Raw genomic sequence first — 24,002 nt, forward strand, 5'->3', positions numbered from 1 at the left:
GATATTTCACTTCTAGGGCAATCCTACGGGGCCTTAGTTAGGCTCCACTAACCAAAACATCCCGGCTTCCAGAACCATCCCACGCGGTCTCATACCGTGTCAACCCATACGGTTTACCCGTATTTTTGTATAGAGAAATTTGGTTTACAGGTCCACGCGGCGTACAGCCGTTTCAATACGGACAATAACACATTCCTGCGGAGGGGGCTGGTAGGAACGTTGGGTTGTTCGGTCAATGGCCAGGGTCAACGGCGGCGTGGTGTATTCCGCAAATATGGCCGACTGTGAGGGAGGGCACAAGCCGGTGTGAGTAGGTTAAACGTTGAGTTTTATAAGGGCACCACGGGGTGACCAGCCCCTCCCCACCCAGCCCCTCCCCACACTCCCCTTCCCACCCAGCCCCTCCCTCTCCACCCAGCCCCTCCCTGCACGACGGACACAATAATCCCATGTGGGCTGGTATAACCAGGAGGTTCATACCAGTAAAATGTCTATTTGTTTGTGTTCTCTCTTGTGATGAAGCTTTGTAGGATGAACGTTGATATTTTAAGGGCACGGGGTGACCAATAAGACCTGAATTGGTATGTAATAAGGTAGGCACCAAGGGTTTGTCAGGTATGCGGTCTCAGCCGGGCTCTCGAGCCTGGAGGAATTGTCTTCACTGCTGGGAAATGTGGCGCTGACTCCTGGGCTCTTTAGTGGTGCAGCGAGGTGCAGGTTTTATTTTATATTCAGGCATTTACTTTGACATGTGCCACTTCCACGAGCCCAACATACTAATACACATATCCAGATGTACTTGTACCACCTTGTTTTAAGTGTGGTCACTATTTACGGTGCAGGTCTCCTGTTAAAAAAAGTATTCTCACAAGGGGCTGTCACTCGGTTATAAACTTTAAACTTTTTAAAACTCGCGTAACAAGACAAAATAAAATGACGATAACATTTTGAGAAATTAAATACTTTGTTCGCATTTAAGCGTGGCAATAAACCCCACACTTTACATCTTTAACGGACTTTTACAACCAGGGGGCCACGTTTATAATGGAGTTGTCAACAAATGGGAGGCAATATCCAGACTTTCGGTGTAGACCAACAGCGCCACCCACAGAGCATGCATCAGCACTGCACTACCCATGGGAGTAGCAGAGCCGACACGTGCTTTTGTGACACTATTACTTGTCGGAACCTCTGGTTACACCAGCCCACAGGGGATTATTGTGTCCGTCCGTCCGTCGTGCAGGGAGGGGAGGGTGGGGAGTGGCTGGGTGGGGAGGGTGGGTAGAGGCTGGGTGGGGAGGGTGGGGCTGGGTGGGGAGGGGCTGGTCACCCCGTGGTGCCCTTATAAAATGCATCATTTAACTTACTCACGCCGGCTTGTGCCCGCCCTCACAGTCGGGCATATTTGCGGAATACACCACACCGCCGTTGACCCTGGCCATTGACCGAGCAACCCAACGTTCCTACCAGCTCCCTCCGCAGGAATGTGTTTTTTCGTGTCATATTTCACTTATGAGCCTTCAAAAGGCAGAGCGTCAGGGCGGCTACCATGTTTAAAGGGGCACGAGTAATCGGCCACCCCACATCCCAGAGTTGTTTAAATGTGGGACGCCCATGGAGGGCTTGGTGCGATTGTGCCCTCCAGGGTTCCCAGGCACCGCTCACGTTCAGCTTGGGCCATTAGGGTACTGTGATGTATGACTTGAGATGGCAACCGTTTGGTGAAGTTTTCATCCAGCAGTGGATTGTATTGGTTGATGTCCACAAGGCCACGCAACAATGGCAGGAACAGAGGGACAGTAGAGCACCATGGGAAACGGCTGGATGAACATTTTGCTGTTTTAGATTCCTGAGGTATTTTCATGACAATTAAGACAACGCATTTGGGTTCTATCATACCCGTTCCACGGACCACTATACTTCCAGTTGCTATGACAGCTTCTCACGTTTATTCTCAAAAGATAACAGATAAGACAACAAAAATCGCCTTCATGTAATTTTTATTTGATCAAAAGTATACAACCTAAATTCAAGCAGCATTCAGTTTTTTTATTTGGGCATATTTGTTTCCACTTTCAACATTTACATCTTTCATAATATTCTAAACATTTCTCCTCCAAGTGCATTCATGGCAAAAGAGCAAATTGTATTTACAAGTTTTACATGACAAACATGTGATAATACAAATAACAAAGTTACTTGTGCTCTAAATCACACATTTTAATTTGTGGTATGGTAATATACATATCTTTGTCAATCAACTTACGATGCCATGTCAATCATGAGGGTAGTCTGACCATACTTCACCACACTGGTCAGTGTGGGTGGTGAAGGGAGGTCCCAGGTCTGATTCAGATATCACTCACCACAGATTTTAGCCATGCCCCAGAATCAAACTCACACAGTTAAAAGTGCAGGGCATTAACCACTTTGCCACCGCTCCACCTCATGTGGCACATCTTATAAAGCAACATCACTATTTCATTGCGATGCAAAGTTAGAGCATACTGAATCTATACATGCCAATATCAAAAGATAGTATGGTATTTACAATACATGTGTTTAAGCTTCATAAGTTTGACATTTTTAAACACTGGAATATAACATGCTCATTTCTTGAAAAATTTCAAGTATACAGCAGCACCCAGAATTCCAAGTTCGAGGATGATAATGAAGCCAAGGAGGAGTTTGTTGGTCACAATCCTGAAAAACCACCAACAGAAATAGCTCGTTAATTCTCTTCCCACACTGCAAGGTATCAATGTGTCACCAAGATCATAAACTTCTCCATGATACAAAGCGAGTTTTAAATGCCAGGAGAAATCGTGGCGAATTGTAGGACCTACTTGCGTGACATTGTAGTCAGTATTTTCCTGCTTTTTGATAGGTTTTGTCCTGTATTTGTAAGCTGAAAGAAAAGAAAATTCAACATTTAACAATGCCATAATTCAATTACTTAATGCAACTGAAAACGCATCTCAAATACAATGTGAATTGACGGAGCGTCTAAGGTGATGTGGTCTTGTTTTATGGGCGTTATGGGGTTCAATTTGTATTTGGGAAATCCTGTCTTGTGGAGACAGAGTCTCCACTGAATGCATACCCGGTCACGCGTCCTGTCCAGCTGTTCGCGCTGTGTTCCCAACTCGTCGATGATCTCGTTCCCAATCTGCTCCGTCTCAACAGCAACGCGATGCGAACGCTCAACGCTGGCCGAAGCGCGGCCCAGGCTTTCGGTGCCCTGTAGCAGTCGTGCGCGGTCCGAGGCCACCTGGGCCTACCTCGCATTAGGGAGATCCGCATGGATGCGCACACACACACACGCAAAGAGCAGGTGGAAAACATTCCTCAGTGTAACTAGCGGACTCCTCTGCATATTATCTGAAAACGCTGTCATAGCCAGCCCAAAAAAATATACACCATAAAGAACACAAACGTTGAGTTTTATAAGGGCACCACGGGGTGACCAGCCCCTCCCCACCCAGCCCCACCCCTCCCACCCCCTACCCAGCCCCACCCTCCCCACCCAGACCCTCCCCACCCTCCCCTCCCCACCCAGCCCCTCCCCACCCAGCCCCTCCCCACCCAGCCCCTCCCCACCCAGCCCAGCCCCTCCCCACCCTCCCCTCCCCACCCAGCCCTCCCATTTTTGGATGCACGACGGACAGACACAATAATCCCATGTGCGCTGGTGGAACCAGGTGGTTCCTACCAGTAAAAATCATGCATGTGAATGAATTTTGTAATGCTTTCAGTATGCTTTGATCCTTGGGCAAGTTTAATTTACAAGTAACAGGATCAATCACAGCAGGCGCAGAGGGAGGAGTACATCCATAGACCATGGTGAGATCAGCCTTGGAAAGCAGCTCTGCCAAGGAGGGTGCTGGCAGCCCTTTGATCAAGGTGGCCAATATTCTGCAAGTCCCGAATAGGAGCACAACTTGACACTATACATTTTCATCTTTATAGATTTGCTATGAAGAAGAGTCATTGCGAGAAATGTCACCGATAAAATATATTTCCTTTGAAAACCACAGTGTTTGGAACAAATGTGCCGAGTTTTTTTAATATTCGTAGGATTGTTACGAGTCATCGTATCCCACGGTTACACGCAGACGGACAAGAACTAATGCTTTAACACTTTCAAACTTAGATGAAAAGCATGTGTAATGCTTTTCATTCCTCTTTGAAAACTGTTCTGAAAGAAAAAAAAATGGTTAGATGTTCCTAGGCAATGGAGCTGGCGACTTACGCTTTCCTTGTTCTGAGCTGCAAACAACCCTCCGCTCAGCAGGTCGGAGCGGGCAGAAAGAGCTGGGTCCGTGGCACGCCGGGTCTCTCGCGTGATGCGCTCCAGGTCCCGTCGGTAGTCACGCATGCGCGACACCATCTGCATGCGGAACGGCGCCGGGGCCCCCTTCAGCTCCTCCTCCATCTCTTGCAGCTGTGGGCAGCGGGAGAAGCCACAGACATCAACGTGCGGTGCGCAAGACCGACTTACGTATAGTCACGTTGAAAAAAACAGTTCTCATTTCTTGTACTGCACGATGTAGGGCAGTTGTCGCTCAACTTCCGTCTTCGCGACCCACGCACCGTGGTGGTTTTTCGTTGATGACGAACTATGAGGTGTGTGCAGTGTGCGGTGGCTTCAGTTATATGAAAATGTAAAGATAGGTATCACAAAAAGGTGCACTGTGGGGTGGAGGTCGCAAGATCTGTAGTTGAAAGATATTGGCCAACACGCTGCAATACTTTAAATGAGGAGCCATTTGTTATAGTCTTCTCGGCAATATACCTCTTCATTCATGACCAGTTATTATTTATTTATGTTTATAACTTCATTCGCACAGTACATAGGTAACAGTGCTCATCGGAGGTATAACACTATTCTTTCACATACCCCTGGGCTTACTGATGCAATCAGTAGCTGTGGCATTTCCTTGATGCTAAGGAGTTCAAAAGGCCAGCTATTTGCAGCAGACAGTGCCTGCATTCCATGTGCAGATTTGCCAAGGGGTCTTATGATCAAATCAATGCAACCAGTCTCTTCAAATCTCAGTAATCATGTTTGAGCATGAATAGTGCTTAGATGGGTGACCATCACGTTATAAAACTGGTGTTATAGGCTATGGGGCTGCATTGAGGGTTGTGCAGTAAAGCCCATTGCTGTGATTTACTATGCTCCCACGTGTGATCCCCACCTTAACCAACTGCACTAACCAACGTAGCGAAGTATAGTAAAAACTCCGACGACCCGGAAGGCATGGGTAGGCTCTCATCCAGCAGTGGATTAACAAAATGGCTGAATATGTACATTGCATAATGTTATACATTGCATAATAATGTTGGAGAAGACTATCTTTACTCTCTTTATTTCACCACGTATAAGGCTCACGGACCTATATAGCCCTTTTTCAGAAGCCACCTGGCCACAAATGATAGCTTAACAAAGTGGCTTATCATGTGGACATTTATAGCAGCCAAATACTCCACATGCATGTTTCTAAATGTGGAGGGAAAAACCGGAGGACCCGCATAAAAATCCACGCGACCACGGGGAGATACGCAAACTCTAAATATACAGCAGCAGGCGTCAGGGTCGGGATCGAACTCCACGACCTCCTGTATACCAGGCGAGGTAGTTAACATCTCCTAGCCACCGTGGCACCCCAGTGATGTGACGCCAGAAGTTCGCAGAGACTGGAGTTGAGGTGAAAGAGGTACCAGCAGGTAAGCCTCTTCCGAACTCCTTTCAATTTCCCTGGTCACCCGCTTCTTCTCCTCTGCAGAGAAAATAACGAGACGTTAGTGAATTAACTCACTTGCTGCCATTCCCTTTCGGCGAATAGGCCGCTCTGGGCCAATAACGGACAATCACTCAAATCTTCTTGGTTCTTTCGGTAAAGTCACGTAGAATGGAAACAATAAAAAAAATAAAACATAATAAAAAATAATTCTCACGACGTTTCGGCCACAACGCAAGCAGACATTCAGACGCTGTCTCCCAGACAGACCTGGTCTTCACCTGATGACGGCTGCTTGCGTTGTGGCCGAAACGTCGTTGAGAATTATTTTTTATTATGTTTCATTTTATTATTTTTATTGTTCCATTCTACGTGACTTTACCGAAAGAACCAAGAAGATGAATCCCTGCAGTCACGAAAGCTTTAAATCGAAATCACTCAAATGTCACCCGTGACCAACATCGCTTCAAGTACCACCACGGCTGTCCTGTGCAAATTGTAACCCAATGAAAGAACTGCGCTGTTGTCGGTGAGAGACTAAACATTGCAGCACGTTCATTCCTGGTCCACTTTAAACGAGTTGCTCGAATGAATATGTTAACAAGAAGAGGCACAACCCATCTGTAAATATTATGTACAATTGCTAAATAATATAGTAAAGGCAGAATAGATTTCCTGCCAAAACGAGCATTGAGACAGTGGTCATATCCTGTTTACAGCCCGAAGTCCGTGGTGGAAATTCCTCATGCCTATGGCGGTGGCGCAATGGGGAACCGCACTGTATCGACCCCAGAAGGATGATGGGTCGAGTGAACCCTCAACCAGGATTTTAAGGAATTAAAAACGCTCCCAACTTGTTTACAGTGCAACGGGGAGTTAATTTTAATTACGTTTAACGTTGAACATCTCGCACGGAGTCTGTCACACACACATCGCCAGTTTAATCTCAACGTATTATTGCCCATTTTTGTTGTGGACACCACATTATTCTAAGTAAATGAAATAAACATTACGGAGTGGGGGAGCACAGGCTCAACTCCAAGCTCGTGGGCCGGTGCCCGCCCGCCCGCCCGCCTCACCGCCGTGGCATCTTGGCAGCGTGCTGTCCAGCTTCGCCTTGAGACTCTGGTAAATGCTCAGGTACTCCTCTTGAAGAGTCTCGAAGTTTTCGCAGGACATGGTTGGGCGATGGCGACGACAACGACCGAGGAGGAGGCCCGGGCTGAGTGGGAAGTTGTCGCTGATGAGTGGCGGTCTCTTTAACGCGGCGGTGAACCTCCGGGTCGCCGCCTCGTCGTCCGTTGAGTTTAACCGCGACTCGCCACACGGCGGCCATACTGGGTAAGGCAAAGGGGGGTGGGGAGAGCTCCGTCCACTTCTACAGCGGACGTCTTCTCCCCCCCCCGCTCCTCGGAATCTTTCTCGGTTCCCTTACCCAAGATGGCCGCTGGCAATCCGGGCCGCTGGCTCCGTGTCACGTGACAATCACGTGTATTGAAATGTATTGACACTGGAGGAATCCGATGAGCAAAAAAGCTCTTGCCCCCCCCCCCACAGATGTCCCAATATTTTCGCAGGTGTCCCAGCAGTTTCACAGGTGTCTCAGTAATTTCACAGGTGTCCCAGTAATTTCGCAGGAGTCCCAGTAGTTTCGCAGATGTCCCAATATTTTCGCAGGTGTCCCAGTAGTTCCATAGGTGTCCCAATAATTTCACAGATGTCCCAATATTTTCGCAGGTGTCCCAGTAGTTATATAGGTGTCCCAGTAATTTCACAGGTGTCCCAGTAGTTCCATAGGTGTCCCAGTAATTTCACAGATGTCCCAATATTTTCGCAGGTGGGTCAGTAGTTTCATAGGTGTCCCAGTAATTTCACAGATGTCCCAATATTTTCGCAGTCGGGTCACTAGTTTCACAGGTGTCCCAGTAATTTCACAGATGTCCTAATATTTTCGCAGGTGGGTCAGTAGTTTCATAGGTGTCCCAGTAATTTCACAGGCGTCCCAATATTTTCGCAGGTGTCCCAGTAATTTCACAGATGTCCCAATATTTTCGCAGGTGTCCCAATATTTTCACAGGTGTCCCAGTAGTTTCACAGGTGTCCCTGTAGACATTACTGGAGACTCAGCACATTCGTCAATGACGCCGCGAACAGTCGACGTTTCGGTCAACGGCGTTTTTTTCACGGCAAGCAAATTTATTTTAGAACGCCACATTGCTCGAAACGTCGCCTTTTAATATGTACGGCTGATCGCTCACGTGACCGCGATCACACGGGCCGATCGCTCACGTGACCGCGATCACACGGGCCGATCGCTCACGTGATCCGCGAGGGAGTTCCCAACTCGCTCCTCCTTTGCTGGTGATGCCCCCCGCTTCGTTCCTCGACTGCGGCTTCGCCTGAGAGGCGGCCGCACTCGCCGCCTGGGTGGTGGTGGTGGGTGGTGGTGGTGTGCTCGGGCCGGTGTCTGCGTCTATCGAGCGGCGACGGCGTTCTCCGTGGCGGTGCGGCAACCTAAAGGGCCCCGCACGACCGCTCCTCGCCTAGTTAGCCTGCCGGGGACGGCGAGGGGAAGGCGGTAGTGGAGGCACAGCCGAGCGGTCCCTCGACCACAGGGGCGGCGGCGCGTTGCACTGTGACGTGAATGCGATGTCATTGGTAAGGCGATATCTGTTTGGAAATATGATACTGTCCGTGACAATTATGATGGTACATATTGTCAGTAATCTGTCAAGCTAAACTTCGCTGAATGTCAAGGCTGGGGAGGGCCACGCAGTCTGATGGTCAATTCCACTTGGGATGTTGCAGTCGTTTGTCATTTAACTGCTGGATTAAGGGTTCCGTACGAGTCCTCGGGGTTGTGTAACCATACTTCATCATGCCGATTAAGGGGAAGGCCCAGGTCTGGTTCAGCTATAACTCGTCACTGGTGATAGCCGTGGTCGGGAATCGACCTCTGGTAGTAAATACGGGGAGCATAGACGTGTTGTAGAAGTACAGTACAATTGATGTTTCTGCACTGCACCCTACGACTAGCCCTGCAAAATATACTGGACACTATAACATTATTTGCAAGACTACATGAACATACGTAAAATTGACCTCACGTAACGTGCAGTGTTTGTATATGCAGAGGGCCAATATGCGGAAGTAAACTATGTTCTAATTTAAGTGTTCACAGCATCTGACCGATTACAAGTTAAGTGAACGGTGAAGTGGTGAAACCACGGATACGAAGCGGATAACACTCCGCACAGATGGGTTGAATATCTTCTTGTACTGCACTTTGGTGCGGAATGGCAGACGCAATCTTTGCGTCATCCACCAACCCCACCTCCAAGTAGTCTGCTGTTACCATGCATTCGCCACCACATCGAGATGTCCATTTGTCTCGCGTTATGCCCTGTATTGCACACTGGGTTTTCATTCATCTGCTTGATCGCTTCCGGCTTGGAGAATGTCATCGCCCCCTTGTGGCGAAACTATTTAGTCCTTCCAGTTGACGAATGGAAAGCGTCCCAGAATACGACGGACGGGGAGATGGAGCGATGAAATCGGTTTATGTGCTGCGTTGTTTACATTTGCAACATTGTGATGGATGGCAGGTGGATTGGCGATGGCTAATGATGATGATGGTAATGAAACGTTTGACAGCACTGATTCGTGAATCATTAATGGTGGAATTGTGTTTGTGTAAGTACTAATGTGTGAGTACAAGTACTAATATGTGAGTGTAAGTATTAATGTGTGAGTGTAAGTATGAATGTGTGAGTGTACGAATGTTGTGTAAATACTAATATGTGAGTGTAAGTACTAATGTGTGAGTATACGAATGTTGTGTAAATACTAATGAGTGAGTATACGAATGTTGTGTGAAGTGTAAGTACTAATTTTGCGATTTGTTTGCAGTCGACCAAGCAGAGTTTGGAAGATGACAATGAATACTGGAATGGGTCCAAGTGTAAGGGTTTCGACTTTGACGATGACATGGGTCAGGTAAGCATACGTGGTGGTGTACAGCTAGCACAGAGTTAACCGCGTGTCGGCGTGCAATACGGTTTGTGTGTGTCCCTGCGGTGTGTGTGCCGCAATGAGCAATCGGCTTGTGACCACCGCTCGCTGTGTGCAGCTCTCGGAGTCGAAGAAAACGGTGCGCAGTATGAAAAGCTTCAGCGCCTTGGACAACGACGACAATGATGAGGACGATTCTTTTGAAAGCATCAGCTGGAGTGAAGCCACAGTTAAAGGTTGGAGTTATTTTCTTGCGATTGAAAAGAATCTCAAACACGTGTACTCCATTATAATTGATTTTAAACAAGTTGCATCAATTACAAATTAAATGTTCTCTGGCACTAATATTTTAGGAGTGAGGTTGCTTGCTCTACTCTGCTGCCCGCATTGTCTAGAACACCCATTACATTTTCATACATGCTGTGGACTCCCTGCCTCTATTTAAATATTCATGTACAAGACCATTTTCCCCCTGTTTGTCTCATTCTCCATATAAAATATACCCACTGATTCAGAATATTTGGGTGAGGCCACAACATCATGATCTGACCAAATATCTGTCACAGGATTCTCCATCACCCGGCACAGCCAAACAAATAAAGCTGTCACACTGTGTCCACACTTTTTAACAACACGCCAAAGATTATTGTTTTGGCTAACCGGTAATTTAAAGAACAATTCAGTTATGTACATGTATCTAAAACGTAACATGTTGAGTTAAATATTCCCATTGTTTCCTTATTGCGTCTTTAGATGCAGTTGCATTTAGACATTACGTAAATTAAAATTGTAACGTATTAGATTTTCAAACATCACTCAGCTGTTGTTACATTACCTCCTGGCTGCCTGACGTGTAGAGTTAAGACCAGTTCGTCCACCGTTAACCCTGGAGGGCTCCGCTGGGGCTCCAAGCGGCCGAGGTGCCTTGGGGTCGGCGCAGCGCTTCCTAGGTGGCATGAGGGACAGCCTCCCCTCCCGGCCGGCTTTGTCTTCCTCCATGCGCAGCTTGTCTTCCGGTCACTCGCTCACCTCGCTGGGCATGCCGGCTAAAGGTGCCTCGCCGCTCATCACCAACACCTGCTGGGGCTTGGCTTGTGTGTGTGACTGAAGCATAGTCAATCCAGAGTGAGCTGTATTCAAAAATTTATTTGTTCTCAAGTAAAATTTGTGACGTAGCGTTATTTTGCAGTGCCAAGCTTTGGACAAGACACTTCTCCAGGAGGTCGCTTTGGTAGCTCCCTGTCGATTTCTGAAGGCGAGTGTTTTATTTTTAGGATTTGATTCAGTTTAACTTTCTACCACAGTAGTTGTACAGGATAATTATATTATTATAAAAAAACAAATGTGTGGTGTATGTTCTCTGAAACGCATCAATACCATTAATTATCATTTGGGTTGCCTGTTGCCGTTGTTTTAGCATTAGTGTCTTGTGTTTGTTGTGCACATAGTTGTGGAGAGTGCGTTGCCTCGACCCTCCAGCGATAATCAGCGACTCCGCCGTCTGCAGCAGGTACTGGCGCACCATGGCTAGTGCCAACACTTGGCAGAGGGCAATGCAGAAAAGGTAATTCTTCCTCTGTACTTGTGTGCTTCTCCCCCCACCCCCTTTAACCCACACGAACTAGCCTGATGAAGTATGATCTAAGAACCCCCATGAGCTGCATGACCTCGGGGAGGCCTTCATCCAGCAGTGGATTGACAAAAAAAAATAGAGATGTCGATGTATATTAAAAACCTCAACACATGTGGAGCTTTGCTTGTCAAGTCTAATTTACTTGTTTAAAATGGCTGAGAGCTCAACAGACCCGAATAGTCTAATTTTCAAGAGTGACCTGGTTTTAAAAAGTGACCCGGTTTTCAAAAGTGACCCAGTGGGTGTCGGCACAATGGATAGCACAGCTGGTGCCCACTCAGAAGGGGATCGTTGTCAATGAGGTTGGCACTTCATAATAGGTGGAGGTGGCGGGGGACAGAAGTACAAAGAAGAAGCAGCTCACTTTTTGCCTCCAGGCATCCATCCCCCATCGCAGAGTACCAGTCATCTGAACCCCCCTCCCCCAAGAGTGTAAATATTGCAAGCAAGATGTGTGTGTAAAGCTCACACATCTTGCTTGCACATATCTCAGTCTAAGCATTGTGGTTTAGCCTGCAGGTAGGTGCCACAAGCTGCTTAAGCCAAACTATATTAGATTGGAAAGCAGAATAATTTTTGCAAAGCCATTTGGTATTGGTTTGGCTTTGTTGGTTCCAAGTATAGTTGCAGGCTATCACATTTTACACATCTCGCTAAAAGCCCAACGCTTAATTATTCAAACTCCTTTGAAATACAGACCAGGCTCACATTGTGGTTTTGTGTAGCTCTGCCACATACACTTTTGAATTAACTTGTGCGCTGTATGCTTTTTCATGGTTCTGCAGACGGGGAAAACTGAACATTTGTCGCCAGAGGAGACAATCTGGAAGATGTTTAAGGGCAATGTGGGTAACCTACATTTTACGTTCTAATCTTAGTAATATAATCACACCTTATTAACATGATTACACCTCACTAATGTTGAACAGTATAGCCTGGATAGTGCCTGAGTGTGGTCCACCACCATTCGTAACAGGTGTTATAGCTTTCTGGGCTATGTGATGGGCAGCAGAGGGCAGTGCAGAAATATCCATTGGTGTACTGTACTTCTATGCTCCCATGTTTATGCATTCACTTTCACAAATCTGCACTGACCAGCCAGCATGGTGAAGTATAGTCAAATAATCCTCATGACCTGCACGACATGACCCCTCCCCATGTCGTGGGTTGAGAATGTGCTGTATGTGTACTCATGTACACTGTTAAAAAAAATCTTAAATAATCCAGAGCAAAGAGGTGGTCACAGTGCTTTATTATGGCATGCTCGCAATTTGTATACATATGACCATGACATGGACATGAACAGGACACTGCAATTAACATATTTTTTCCAGAAATATAAAACGTTGTCCCTCTTGTGTAGCCATACAGTCTGGAACAATACAGGTCACTGAAGGAAAAGCTGGAACTTCTGGACCGTGCGGTTCAGTTTCATGATGGCAATGTCATCACAGCTGTGAGTGTGACTTTTACACTGTCTAACTAAAGTGAAAAGTTTGAATGTTTTATCTCGGTCCGTCTCTCCGCGTGTCTGTAATGTGGATTCACGTTAATTCTCTTGAAGATCAAATGTAATTTAAAATTTCGCGTATATTTTTTGTTGCTTTTAGGGGCTTGCAATGTAGAAAACCATGAAGATTTATCAAAAGGTCACCAAAAACTTGGTGGAAAACATGAGCGCTAAAAGTATTTGCCTTTTCGGCCAACGCGATTTAATTACGCATGACATTTCCAGATGTCGTCAATACAGGTGCTGTTATCTCGCGGCATCACACTTAGTGAGAATCGCCTCCCCCTCCCGACGACATGTGATATCATCACACGGCGCATGACATTATTACTGAGAATATTTCCGGAGACAAACACATGTTGGAAAGAGTTACAGAATCCATGCATATCCATGGTTTTTTCCTCTTTGTCAGGCCAAAACTTCGAAGGTGCAAAATCATTTGTATTGTTATGCAGTCAGATATGTTATAATATCACAAAATAACTTTTGAAGCAGCATATCAATAACCGAGTTATTTTTGTGCAGATACTGATTTTTCTAAAGACTACTCTGAGAAAAGGTAAATATGAAACGGCCATGAAATGATTATCACAACAAACACAACATGCACTTGATTTTGCAATGCATGACTACTTATTTACCTGTTATTTTTTACCCTCGATTTGTGAGCGTTTGGATGACTGCATTAGTTTCCATTGAATTAAACGCCTATTCATGGTCTGCAAAAACCAGGAAAAAGTGTGTATGATATCTAATAATATAGGACCTTTCTTGCCAGTATCAAAATATAACAATAGGTTTTACCATTTCTGTCAATAAAACAGGTGTAAAGATGTTAAAAACACCAAGCTGAAACCTTTTTCAAGGAATCCGGTTTGCATTAACTACACGTACTCGTACTGAACATGTTTTCTAGATTTGAAGTTTTCGTGACTGCAAGGATTCATACGCTTTGGTTTTTTCGGTAAAGTCACGTAGGTAAAAAATATAAAAGGACGCTTGTGTTGCGCCCGAAACGTTGTGATTTAATTTAGTTGTTTTTTCATTTATTTTAATTTTGTAGTAAACATGCAAACGGATTGGTCCACACCAGAAACAGCTTTCTTTTTTACCTCGTCTCAAAGTGTTAGAACAGAGAACGCCAAAAGGTGAACAGCACATTATTGCCAGAAAGGGTTAAACCTATTGTTATATGTATATGATATCTGTCCGATATAGACTCATATTACGTGTCCGGTCAATGTTAGAAAATGTTTTATGAAATTAACTTGCTCTTGTGGATTGATGGACCTATAAATTTGTTGTTATTCTGTTACGAACGATCTTCACGAACGATGTTGATTTTTATAAAGCATGTTACCACACGAAGCAAATGGCAGTTGATTGGAAGACGACAGCTGCTTGGCCTTGCGATGTATCCGAATGTCCAGCGAGCTCGCAGTGACGCGCGGGCTGTGCGTCTTTCCCACAGAGGTGCTGTTTGGCGAGCTCATCACTCGGACGGTGGCCGCTAATCACCTGGTGCACCTGCTCAAGCGGAGCAGGGACTGGAAGATGCTTGTGGAGCTGCTCACGTGAGGCCACACATCCCCTCCCCCATCCCCTTGCACCCCGCTTCACCCTTGGGGTGGGTGCGCACAGCATCACTTCACGTACCTAATCTAATGGCCACAAAAGCCGCTATATTCAATTGGTTTTAACTTTATAATCTTGAGAATAAGGTACGAAACTATGAATACCCATGTGTTATCCTATAGCTTATAAGATCCTCTGGCAAAGCAACATGCACTCCAAAAAAAAAAAGACATTCAGGGAATGCAGGAAATAAGGATGCAAAGTATAAAGTTATCGAATGCAGTGTTAACTGCCGGATGTCAATAAAGTTAGACAATCTGGTCGCACACATACAGGATGATAAAACACACCCCTAACTTTTGCTTTAGAATACAGGGAAAAGAAGTGTGTCTTCAACGGAGAATACGGCATGTGCATTATTTTGGGGGGAAGTTATGGTGATACAGAGGATTGTAATGTGAATATAGTGTTGATGAAAATCATGAATTATATTTGCATTTTTCATTCCAGGTCAATGGGAAAGGCAGACGAAGCTGCAGTAAGTGCGTCTTTTAAAAATATAGCATTTTTCAGTCCTTACAATATCCATCCAGTGTTAAAATACCGTGAAGCATATCTGTACTGTTTATGCTGATGTGTGTTTCCTGTTGTTGAAGCTCATGGAATACAAGACTCATCAAACAATGCGGGACCCTGAAAAAAGAGTGGCTTTCTTAAAGAGATGTTTCAGGTAATTCAAAATTAATCGGTTGGTTTGTTCTGTATGTTATTCATATTTGTGTTTATAATGTTATTGCTTTTACTTAGTTGAATGTCTTTATGGTGGTCATTTCCATACTATACATAATGTTAATTGAGTCTTAAAGTAAATGTTTTGCATGCAAATATGTAATTGCTGTTGTAAATGTGTCTTGCATCTGTTTATTGTCTGGGGTTGGTTATGGACTTGGCCTGTGCACGACAGCCTGCCGTTCAGCATGGAGGACTCGGGGCACATTCGTGATCAATACACCCTCCTGGAACGACAGATCATCATTGAGGTAGTGTCACCATAATATACTGTAGCAAAGTATTGACGAGGCTCGATTTTGGCAACTCACTACTCTACGGGACATCTGGCAAAAACATTACCAATCTGCAGCGTGTACAAAATTCTTTGGCAGATATCATGACGGGTACTGCAAGATCCGACCATATCCGTTCAGTGCTCTCCAAGCTGCATTGGCTACTGAACTGATACATTAGAAGGTCGCACTCATTACACACAAAGTGCTTGCCACAAATGAACCACAATACCTTGCTGATCTCGTCAAGAGCATAAACCATCACGCAAACTTCAGTCATCCTCGCAGCAGCGGCCTCTGGCCACCCATCAAACATAGATGGTCACTGGATTGCGCGCTTTCAGATGTACTTCTGTGGCCATCTAGAACGCTCTTCCAATATTAGGAAGTCACTGGAGCTATGCACCTAGAAATTTAGATTGAAAACTCCTTTATTGAAAATGCTTTTTGTGTTTAGTTTGTTTTCCTTCCCCCGCACCTCTGGTTTTCACGGTTGTGCAATGTGTTATTAATGGTAATTCACATCCCTTTATCAATTCATTGCTGGATGAAAGCCTACCCATGCGTGCTGTGTCAGTCATAGAAATAAGGTGATCATACTTCACCACACTTGTCAGTGCAGGTTGACAAAAGGGGGCTCAGTACTGGTTCAGATCTCGCTAGCCCTGGTCGGGAATCGAACTTGCTGGGTTCACAGTGCAGCGCACCATCATTATGCCACCATTGTACTCCATCGTGTTGACGTTGGAGTACATTTGTAAAGGTTTCCAACGTTGCATATTTGGGCAATTTATGTATGTCAATATTATCTTAAGTTAATTGTTTCACGTGTAAAAACGGATGAGGTATGTTTGCACATTAATATGACCATAACCATCACAACATGACAAAACTGCGCTGCTGTGGCCTCGCAGGCCAACGACAAGAAGGTGGAGGCGGCAGGGACACTGGAGATCTTCAAGAAGTACCCACGCAAGGCGTCCATCCTGTTCATGCCTCTCGTGACCACGTTCTACTACTGCTGCTTCTACCACTACGCAGAGCAGGAGGCCAGTCACTGCCATCACTCACAAGCCCTTCTCGAGTCACCATCTCAAGTCGGCCTTGTCCAGCTTCGCCAAGTCTACTTTAGCCCCTCTTGGCTTCGCTCGATGAATTTTCCAGTCATCCTCGCAGTGGCTTTTGCCTAGCCATCAAACAAAGACGATCACTCTATCCCGCACTTTCAGATGCGCTTTTGAGGCCATATGGAACGCTCTTCTGATGTTAGCAAGCCACTGGAGCTATACACTTTTAAATATTGATTGAAAACTAATTTCTTGAGAACTGATTTTTGTGTTTGTTGTCCTTCCCCCGCACCTACAATTAGCACGGATTGCTACGTGCGGTGCGAAATATGTTCAACACGCATACATACAAATAGACTTGCATTCTCCATCTTGACACGAACATATGTATTTAGTGGGCGATTTTCATTGTGTTTAATGTGTTGTGTTTCTTCTTCTTTCTCGTAGGGGTCACTGAGTTGCCCTGTCAATTTGCGAAAGAATTTCAGCGTAAGTAATGATCTCTTTCAGTGTTATCATCGTTTCACTACTCAAGCAGTGTATGTAAATGCTGCCAGTGCTACAAAGCCAAATTACGTTCTCATCTGGCGTGTGACGCAGATCACGGACAAGCAGTTTTTGTGGACGGCGCTGGCAGCAAGGTCCAAGCTTAAGGCCTGGACAGATGTGGACAGTCTTCTGACCACCAAGGTACTCCCATCTCTAATCTCACCATTCCTACAGGGTGTCCGCGATGACAATGCATCGCACGCCGTGCCTCGCTAGAGCCGGCATGACACAGTGACATTCACGATGTCGTAACATATGTGATGTCCGTGATGTGAGTACATCGCACGCTGTGCCCCTCTCGGGCCTGCAACACACAGTGACATCCGCGATGTCACTACACATGGATGAGATGAAACAGTCTGTTAGACTAAGTCCCAAACATGGGTGGGGTAATCAATGACTGGAGTTTCCGGTAACAATACATCTGGTACTTTTTGGTTCTTTCGGTAAAGTCACGTAGGTATAAAATAAAATTAAATCACGACGTTTCGGGCACAACACAAGCGTACGTCATCAGGTGGGACAACCACAGCAAGAAACAATTGCCGAAGTGGGCAAAAGGGCTGCTGTAACAAGAGGCTATATAGGTAAGAGAGGGGGAGGGAGGAGCCAGGGAGGAGAGATAGAGAGGGGGGTGTGGGGTCGGGGGAGTGGAGCGCTGATAGAGGGATTAGGAAAAGGGCGAGCACGGCAAAATGCCGGGGGGGGGGAAGTGATTGGGGCTGGGAGTGGGAGGCTGAAGAAACTGGAGATGCGGATATGAAGGCAACACCATAAAGCAGTTAAGGTTTTACCTGGTTAATAACATCCTTCCAATGATTGCTCAATTTGTATCCATCTTCTCGGTTGAAGTTTTTTCTATGTTTATATATCTGGATGGCTTCATGAACAAACCTTTGATATCTTCTTCTTGGTTATTTCGGTAAAGTCACGTAGAAGGGAAGTAATAAAATAATAAAAATAAAACATGATAAAATAATTCTCACGACGTTTTGGCCACAACGCAAGCTGCCGTCCTCAGGTGAAAACCAGGTCCGTCGAGGCGACGCTATAGCTGTCGACAGACCTGGTTTTCACCTGAGGACGGCTGCTTGCGTTGTGGCCGAAACGTCGTGAGAATTATTTTATTATGTTTTATTTTTATTATTTTATTACTTCCCTTCTACGTGACTTTACCGAAAGAACCAAGAAGATGAATCCCTGCAGTCACGAAAGCTTTAAATCGAAACCTTTGATAGTAGCCCGAAGGTTTGCAGAGTACCTTGGTCTCGGAAAAAAACAATATCATGAGAGCCCACGGCATTATATTTTATTTTCTACCTACTATGACTTTACCGAAAGAACCAAAGAGTATGGATCCCTACAGTCACGAAAACTTCAAATCTAGAATACTACTGGTAACAATAGAAGAGTGAAAAGCAAACGACTGACTACCGGTAACTGAGTTAATGAAGTGAACCAGTGAGTGCTGGATCATCAATAAACTTTATTTCTTTATGTTGAATTCTGTCAAGTATGGCGAGGTAGGACCTGGGTGCTCCACTCCAGATATGGCAGCAGCAGGATTCTGGCCATGGCTAAATGTGAGCTTTGTAAAGCAGCGGTGATGTACGATGTCTGCATCATACTGTTGTGAAGACTAAGTCTGCCTGGTTACTCTTTCACAGCGATGGTTTGGAACGCTCAAGAAGACGGCCCCAATAGGGTTTCACAGGGTGGTGGACATTGTCAGCAAAAACAACGCACCGCCAAACGTGAGTTGACGTTCTCCACGCCCGTTATCGTTAGTCCCCACCTTTTGAGTTGAACAAATGTGGACAAAGATCTTGCGAAAAAGTGATTGTACTTAAAAGTGATGTATCCTTAGAAATAATTGTTTGGGACATATCACACAAGCAGATAATGAAAAAGTTCAACATCAAAACTGTGTTGAGGAGACCCATCTGGAAGGCATAGCATCTTTATGCATTTCAATTGTTCGTATATGCATGTCAGTACGTGTTTGCTACGTTTGCATGGGCTCGAGAAGGGATGGAGTGATGTGGTGCAAGAGGATGTAGAGCTGAGTGGACTTACTCTTAGTTTTTTCGGTAAAGTTATTAATTTTAATTTAAATTTTTTACCTACGTGACTTTACCGAAAAAACTAAGAGTATGAATCCTTGCAGGCACAAAAGCTTCAAATCTAGAACGGAGTGGACTTGCCTAAGACTGGTACCGGCGGTGTCAAGATCGGCCTATGGAGGAGGCTCGTGAAGGACACTACTGGGCAGTTGGAGGCAATCGCCCTCCAGTAACAACAGGGGGCAGAGGAGCGATGCTCACAACAACGAGCGGAGTGGCGGGTGGATAAGACAGAGCAAATTAGCATAATAGGTGGCACAAGTGGTGCATCAGCGAGTCATCTCAGTCAATCCAGAGCACCTGGGTTTGTCCCGTGACCTGCCAGCAGGCGTTCGACACTTTACGTGGCCTTGCACAAGTGCCGTGGTGTTGTCAACGCCAATTAGTGGTGAATGGCGGTACACTGTTGCAAACGAGATTTTCCATCTCCAAGGGATTTTTCAAGTCAAGCATTTTAATAAATAACTACTAATTATAATCTACGTAACTGCCAACCCAAGATATTGAAATGCTTAAATAACATCTTTAATTATTACATGCACATTGCAAACTGAAGCAATGCCATTATTGTGAATGTGTCTTCAGTGGTTATAGCTTGATGCTTGTTGACGTACACATTGCTCACACATACTCACGGCGGTTGTTTCATTGATTCTGTATAAATACATCATGTTAACTGTGCTTGAATCATAAGATCAACACCTCCGGTTATCAAGGTTGGCTACGTACGGTGCGAAAGAAGTTCAACATACATACAAGTTCTGTATGAATGCAGCAAGGATGTATCATGAATGATGACTGTGTTGGGTCTCAGGTTCTGCATGAATACATTATGCTGGTGACGGATGAAGAGCTGAAGCTGAATCTTGCAATCAAGCACAAGTGTCATTCCATCGTTGTGGATGTAAGACAACGTTTGTCATCGCGTTCATTTATAATGCGCAATTTACAACACGGGTTGTTCCAAGGCACAATCTCCAACAACGCATTAACATATTTGGGTGTTGTGAGCCCCTGACATGCTTAACAAGGCTTTTTTTGAAAATGCATTGAAAGTTAAATTGTGGAAAGTTTATACATTTTTCATATTAACAGAACGTAATAATACCATGGGTATCAAAACGAATATATGCAAGTTATGTGCACACAGTAATACCTTTATATTTAAAACAAAGTAATACATGTTAGTGGGATTTGGCCATAATTATACAAAAAATAGAGGTAGTGGTGGATTGGGGGAGGCTTTTATCCAGCAGTGGATTAACCATGGGTCATGCAGATTAATACACATTTTGCCTCTACACCCAGCACGGCATCACTCATTTTCCAAAGGTTGCATTGGCAGCAGTGCAGAAAGGTAATAGCTCGTCAATAAGCAGTGTTTGACGGTGGTGGTGAAGTTTTTTTTCCATCTTGTATCTCAACCCCCAATTCATCTGCATGCATCGTGGGGTACCAGGAGTGCACGCAGATGGTAGCGCCGTGGGTGTTTGGAACACGCCGTGTTTTGCTGAAATTTGTGCTATTTCCATTTAATCCTTTTAATTGATGCACGGTCACGCCATTGTGAACGTTGTGCGGCCGTGAGAGAGGGGCTTGACGGAGCAGTGCGGATGATGTCGTCGTTCTGCCGCTCTCTTGCCGTGCACCGCAGATGCTCTACCAAATGAGGGATCGTCAGCAACTGCTTCAGTACAAGAAGGAAGTGGAGGCTGGCTCCCAGGTGGAACAAAGGATTGTTGAAGTCCTGCATAACCCAGTGAGATGTTTATTTTTCACTCCACCCTATTTACTCTTTTGTGTTAATGACGCCGTCATAGCCGGGTGTCATTCATAAGGCATGACATAAAATAACGCGAGTCGTGGTTGAAAATCCGACTGGTTTATGGGCTCATAGCACAGCGCGCAAACCCCTATGGCGCCACTCCCACCTCGATCAACATCATAACCATGACAATCGGAATGTTATACATGGCAAAGTGCTGTTAACTGTCTGTAATAATTGTGAGGTATAGTCCACCGAGTGATAGAGCGATGAAATCAGTTGGTGTGCAGGTGCTACGTGGTGGCGTGTTACATCAAAGGATTGTGAGGGGCGGTAGTGGCTTGGGGAGCATTTCATCCAGCAGTGGAATGACCATGGATAATGATAATCTGTTATGATGTTTAATTATATTATGTACAATGGGACTGGTTATGTACTTTATATTGCAGCTTGGGTTCGGAGTGTATCACATTGAGCAAGACTTGGAATTCTGGTTTTAAATCTAGATTGACAACTTATTTCTTTAGAACTGCCTTTTGCTTTTATTGTGTTGTCCTTTCCCCACATCTCCGATTAGCACGGTTGGCTACATGCAGTGTGAAAGAAGTTCTACATGCATGCATATGCCAGAAATGTAAACATTGCTTATCAGGTGTAATACTAAACATTGTCTTCTTTCTCTTTTCAGCAATTTAAATGGAAGAATTAAACATGGCAAGTGTGCACCTCTTAAGTTACCCTTTTGTAAAAACCACTCGCGACTGAAGATGACGTATCTTTATGGTATGATATGTTACTTGGATTACGCAATCCCTAGGTATACGTTTGTTAACTGGAGATTGATGTATATATTTTGCTATAACAGTAAGAGCCTGGACATGCAGGGAAGCCAAGAACATCGTGCACAACATTATAAACATGTAAACTCATGGCTGAATACTGAATATCTATGAAGGTTTTTTTTATATGTATTATACTATGTCCTGACCATAATAATCAAACATTTTTTATAGGCTGGCATGTTCAAATGTTGGTCGTCTTAAGAAACAACTATGATTTCGAAATGCCGGTTTTTATGCAACAGTATTGTGTTAAGCACATGGAGCGTTCACACGATTGGAATCTGTGTTTGAAATTGCTTCGTGTGAGAGTCACATTGATCTTTTTACGAACTGGAAAAAACTATCTAAAACTCAACAGTGAAGCAAACTGATTTCGAAGGGGCGCAACTTTAGAACAACGAGAGTGTGAATACCCAGGCGAGTTATTTAAGGGGGACCAGAATTAACGTGAGGACATAAGTTGGACATGAGCAGGTTGAAAGGCAGCATAGCAATGTGGCTTGAGAAGAAAGTTGTCAATCAGTGCAAATTGCCTGCTATGACTTGGATCAGAATCGTGGACGTTGGAAAAGAACATGGAAGAAAAACATCTTAAGAGTGCAAGGCAGCATCAGGGGGCACATGCTTGGAATTACATTGACAGACAGAACATACGCCCAGTTGGAGACATCGTCTTGACTTGAGCAGGGCACGTTGCCAGAGGTGACGATGGCAGGTGATCACGGATGATCGCGGAGTAGCTGCCGAAGGAGGGGAAACGCACTCGAGAGGAGATCCACAAAGGAGACGGAGCAATGAGATCGGATCGCACGCAGTGTTCTCAACGATTGTGGTGGTCGTGCGGAATGGTGACGGCTTTTGTGGGGGGGGTCTTCACGGCCTTTGATTCGTATTATTTGACACTTAAATACTGTATACAAAAAACACAGTTGATTCGGGTATTGTGCCACATTGGCTTATTGTAATAAATATCAAACTGGAAATTGCGTTACAAAAAAATTATACCGTGAAATTGTGTTGTATTGGAAATATTGTTATTTGCAAGTGCTTACACTTAATATACTTGGAAGATTGTTTTTTGGCATTTATTACGACCTTGCAATTAAACGCTTTTCCAATACCTAACTGAATCCACGTGTTTATATGTCTGGGTTACATCAGCGCTCGTGAGCAGTTGGCAAACACCACTACACAGACTACATGCTAAGAATATACATGCTGTATCTCCACATTAAAATAATGCTTTTTACACTATTTCAAAACTAAATATGGAGATGCGTCTTACTTTCCAGAGCATCATGGCATCTCCTTGGAAAAGCCGAGAGTCTTTTATTGTTTTCTGTTTCAACTGCTGTCGGGAGATTACACCTCCCACCATCACAGCCGTCTACGCGGAAATTGTCAATTGCGATCACGCAAAATGTTACTGCAGCTACATACTATTAACATTCCTTCCCTTTATTAATGCTACCCCTATCCCCTCCCTTTGATGCTGCTAATCCTGCATAATGCACGGGCATAATTTGACTTTGAAACCCCCCCGCCCACCTCCTACGCATTTCACAAGTAGTACTAATCACATACCTGCATTTCCCATAAATATGCTAAATTCCTCTTGATATGCAAATTATTTTGTCAAGGCGCCCTTCCCCTCTTCCAACCCAGCTTAAATATACGCTCCAAGCGTGGTGGTGTTTCATTCAGACGCTGTCTCCCCGACAGACCTGGTCTTCACCTGAGGACGGCTGCTTGCGTTGTGGCCGAAACGTCGTGAGAATTATTTTATGTTTTATTTTTATTATTTTATTACTTCCCTTCTACGTGACTTTACCGAAAGAACCAAGAAGAAGAACCAAACCTTCGTAAAGCAAGGCATACCTGTGATGTGAATTATTGACCCAGGAAAGCCTCGCTGAGACTCGATTATTTGCTTCAGGAGGGTCCTGCGACGTTGGGATGTTTGGCGAATTCCACAAGCAAGTGGCTTTATGGTGGAGGAATGTGGAGTCTGCATCCTTTATTTTACAGTAAAACCCCAAATAGCCCAACCAGCTATCCAGGGTTTTACTGTAAATTAACCCATTCAGGCCTGTGAAGCTGACCTGCAAAACGTATCTTA

General features: G+C 44.9%; 2 protein-coding genes across 6 annotated transcripts in view; one reads left to right on the plus strand and one right to left on the minus strand.

Annotated features, from left to right (window-relative positions):
• Nucleotides 1-1,983: 1,983 nt before the first annotated feature.
• The window catches only part of VTI1B (vesicle transport through interaction with t-SNAREs 1B), an 88,825-nt gene continuing 66,806 nt past the window's right edge, over nucleotides 1,984-24,002 (minus strand). Inside the window, exons 2-7 of one of the 2 annotated variants that reach the window (XM_078870529.1) lie at nucleotides 6,824-6,997; nucleotides 5,725-5,783; nucleotides 4,253-4,444; nucleotides 3,104-3,277; nucleotides 2,847-2,908; nucleotides 1,984-2,703 (exon numbers count right to left, since the gene is read on the minus strand). In XM_078870529.1, coding sequence (XP_078726655.1) covers nucleotides 2,610-2,703; nucleotides 2,847-2,908; nucleotides 3,104-3,277; nucleotides 4,253-4,444; nucleotides 5,725-5,783; nucleotides 6,824-6,923 — 681 coding nt within the window. In that variant the 5' untranslated portion in view covers nucleotides 6,924-6,997 and the 3' untranslated portion in view covers nucleotides 1,984-2,609. Of the gene's footprint in view, nucleotides 2,704-2,846; nucleotides 2,909-3,103; nucleotides 3,278-4,252; nucleotides 4,445-5,724; nucleotides 5,784-6,823; nucleotides 7,047-24,002 lie in introns of those variants that run through there. The other variant, XM_078870528.1, reaches the window with a different exon arrangement.
• VIPAS39 (VPS33B interacting protein, apical-basolateral polarity regulator, spe-39 homolog) lies at nucleotides 8,055-23,028 on the plus strand. Of its 4 annotated transcripts, XM_078870522.1 has the most exons (20): nucleotides 8,055-8,402; nucleotides 9,654-9,740; nucleotides 9,874-9,991; nucleotides 10,613-10,807; nucleotides 10,945-11,010; nucleotides 11,204-11,265; nucleotides 12,174-12,233; nucleotides 12,752-12,844; nucleotides 13,424-13,457; nucleotides 14,370-14,472; nucleotides 14,984-15,011; nucleotides 15,130-15,203; nucleotides 15,438-15,513; nucleotides 16,452-16,586; nucleotides 17,052-17,093; nucleotides 17,205-17,294; nucleotides 18,821-18,907; nucleotides 20,091-20,180; nucleotides 20,931-21,035; nucleotides 21,730-23,028. In XM_078870522.1, exons 1-20 carry the CDS (start codon nucleotides 8,394-8,396, stop codon nucleotides 21,748-21,750), a joined length of 1,575 nt encoding a protein of 524 aa, XP_078726648.1. In that variant the 5' UTR covers nucleotides 8,055-8,393; the 3' UTR covers nucleotides 21,751-23,028. The 4 variants fall into 4 exon arrangements, with proteins under 4 accessions (XP_078726648.1, XP_078726649.1, XP_078726650.1 ...); XM_078870523.1 differs by lacking the exon at nucleotides 10,945-11,010; XM_078870524.1 differs by lacking the exon at nucleotides 10,613-10,807.

This window comes from Lampetra fluviatilis, chromosome 30 (assembly GCF_964198595.1).
Source record: "Lampetra fluviatilis chromosome 30, kcLamFluv1.1, whole genome shotgun sequence".
Taxonomy (NCBI): Eukaryota; Metazoa; Chordata; class Hyperoartia; order Petromyzontiformes; family Petromyzontidae; genus Lampetra; species Lampetra fluviatilis.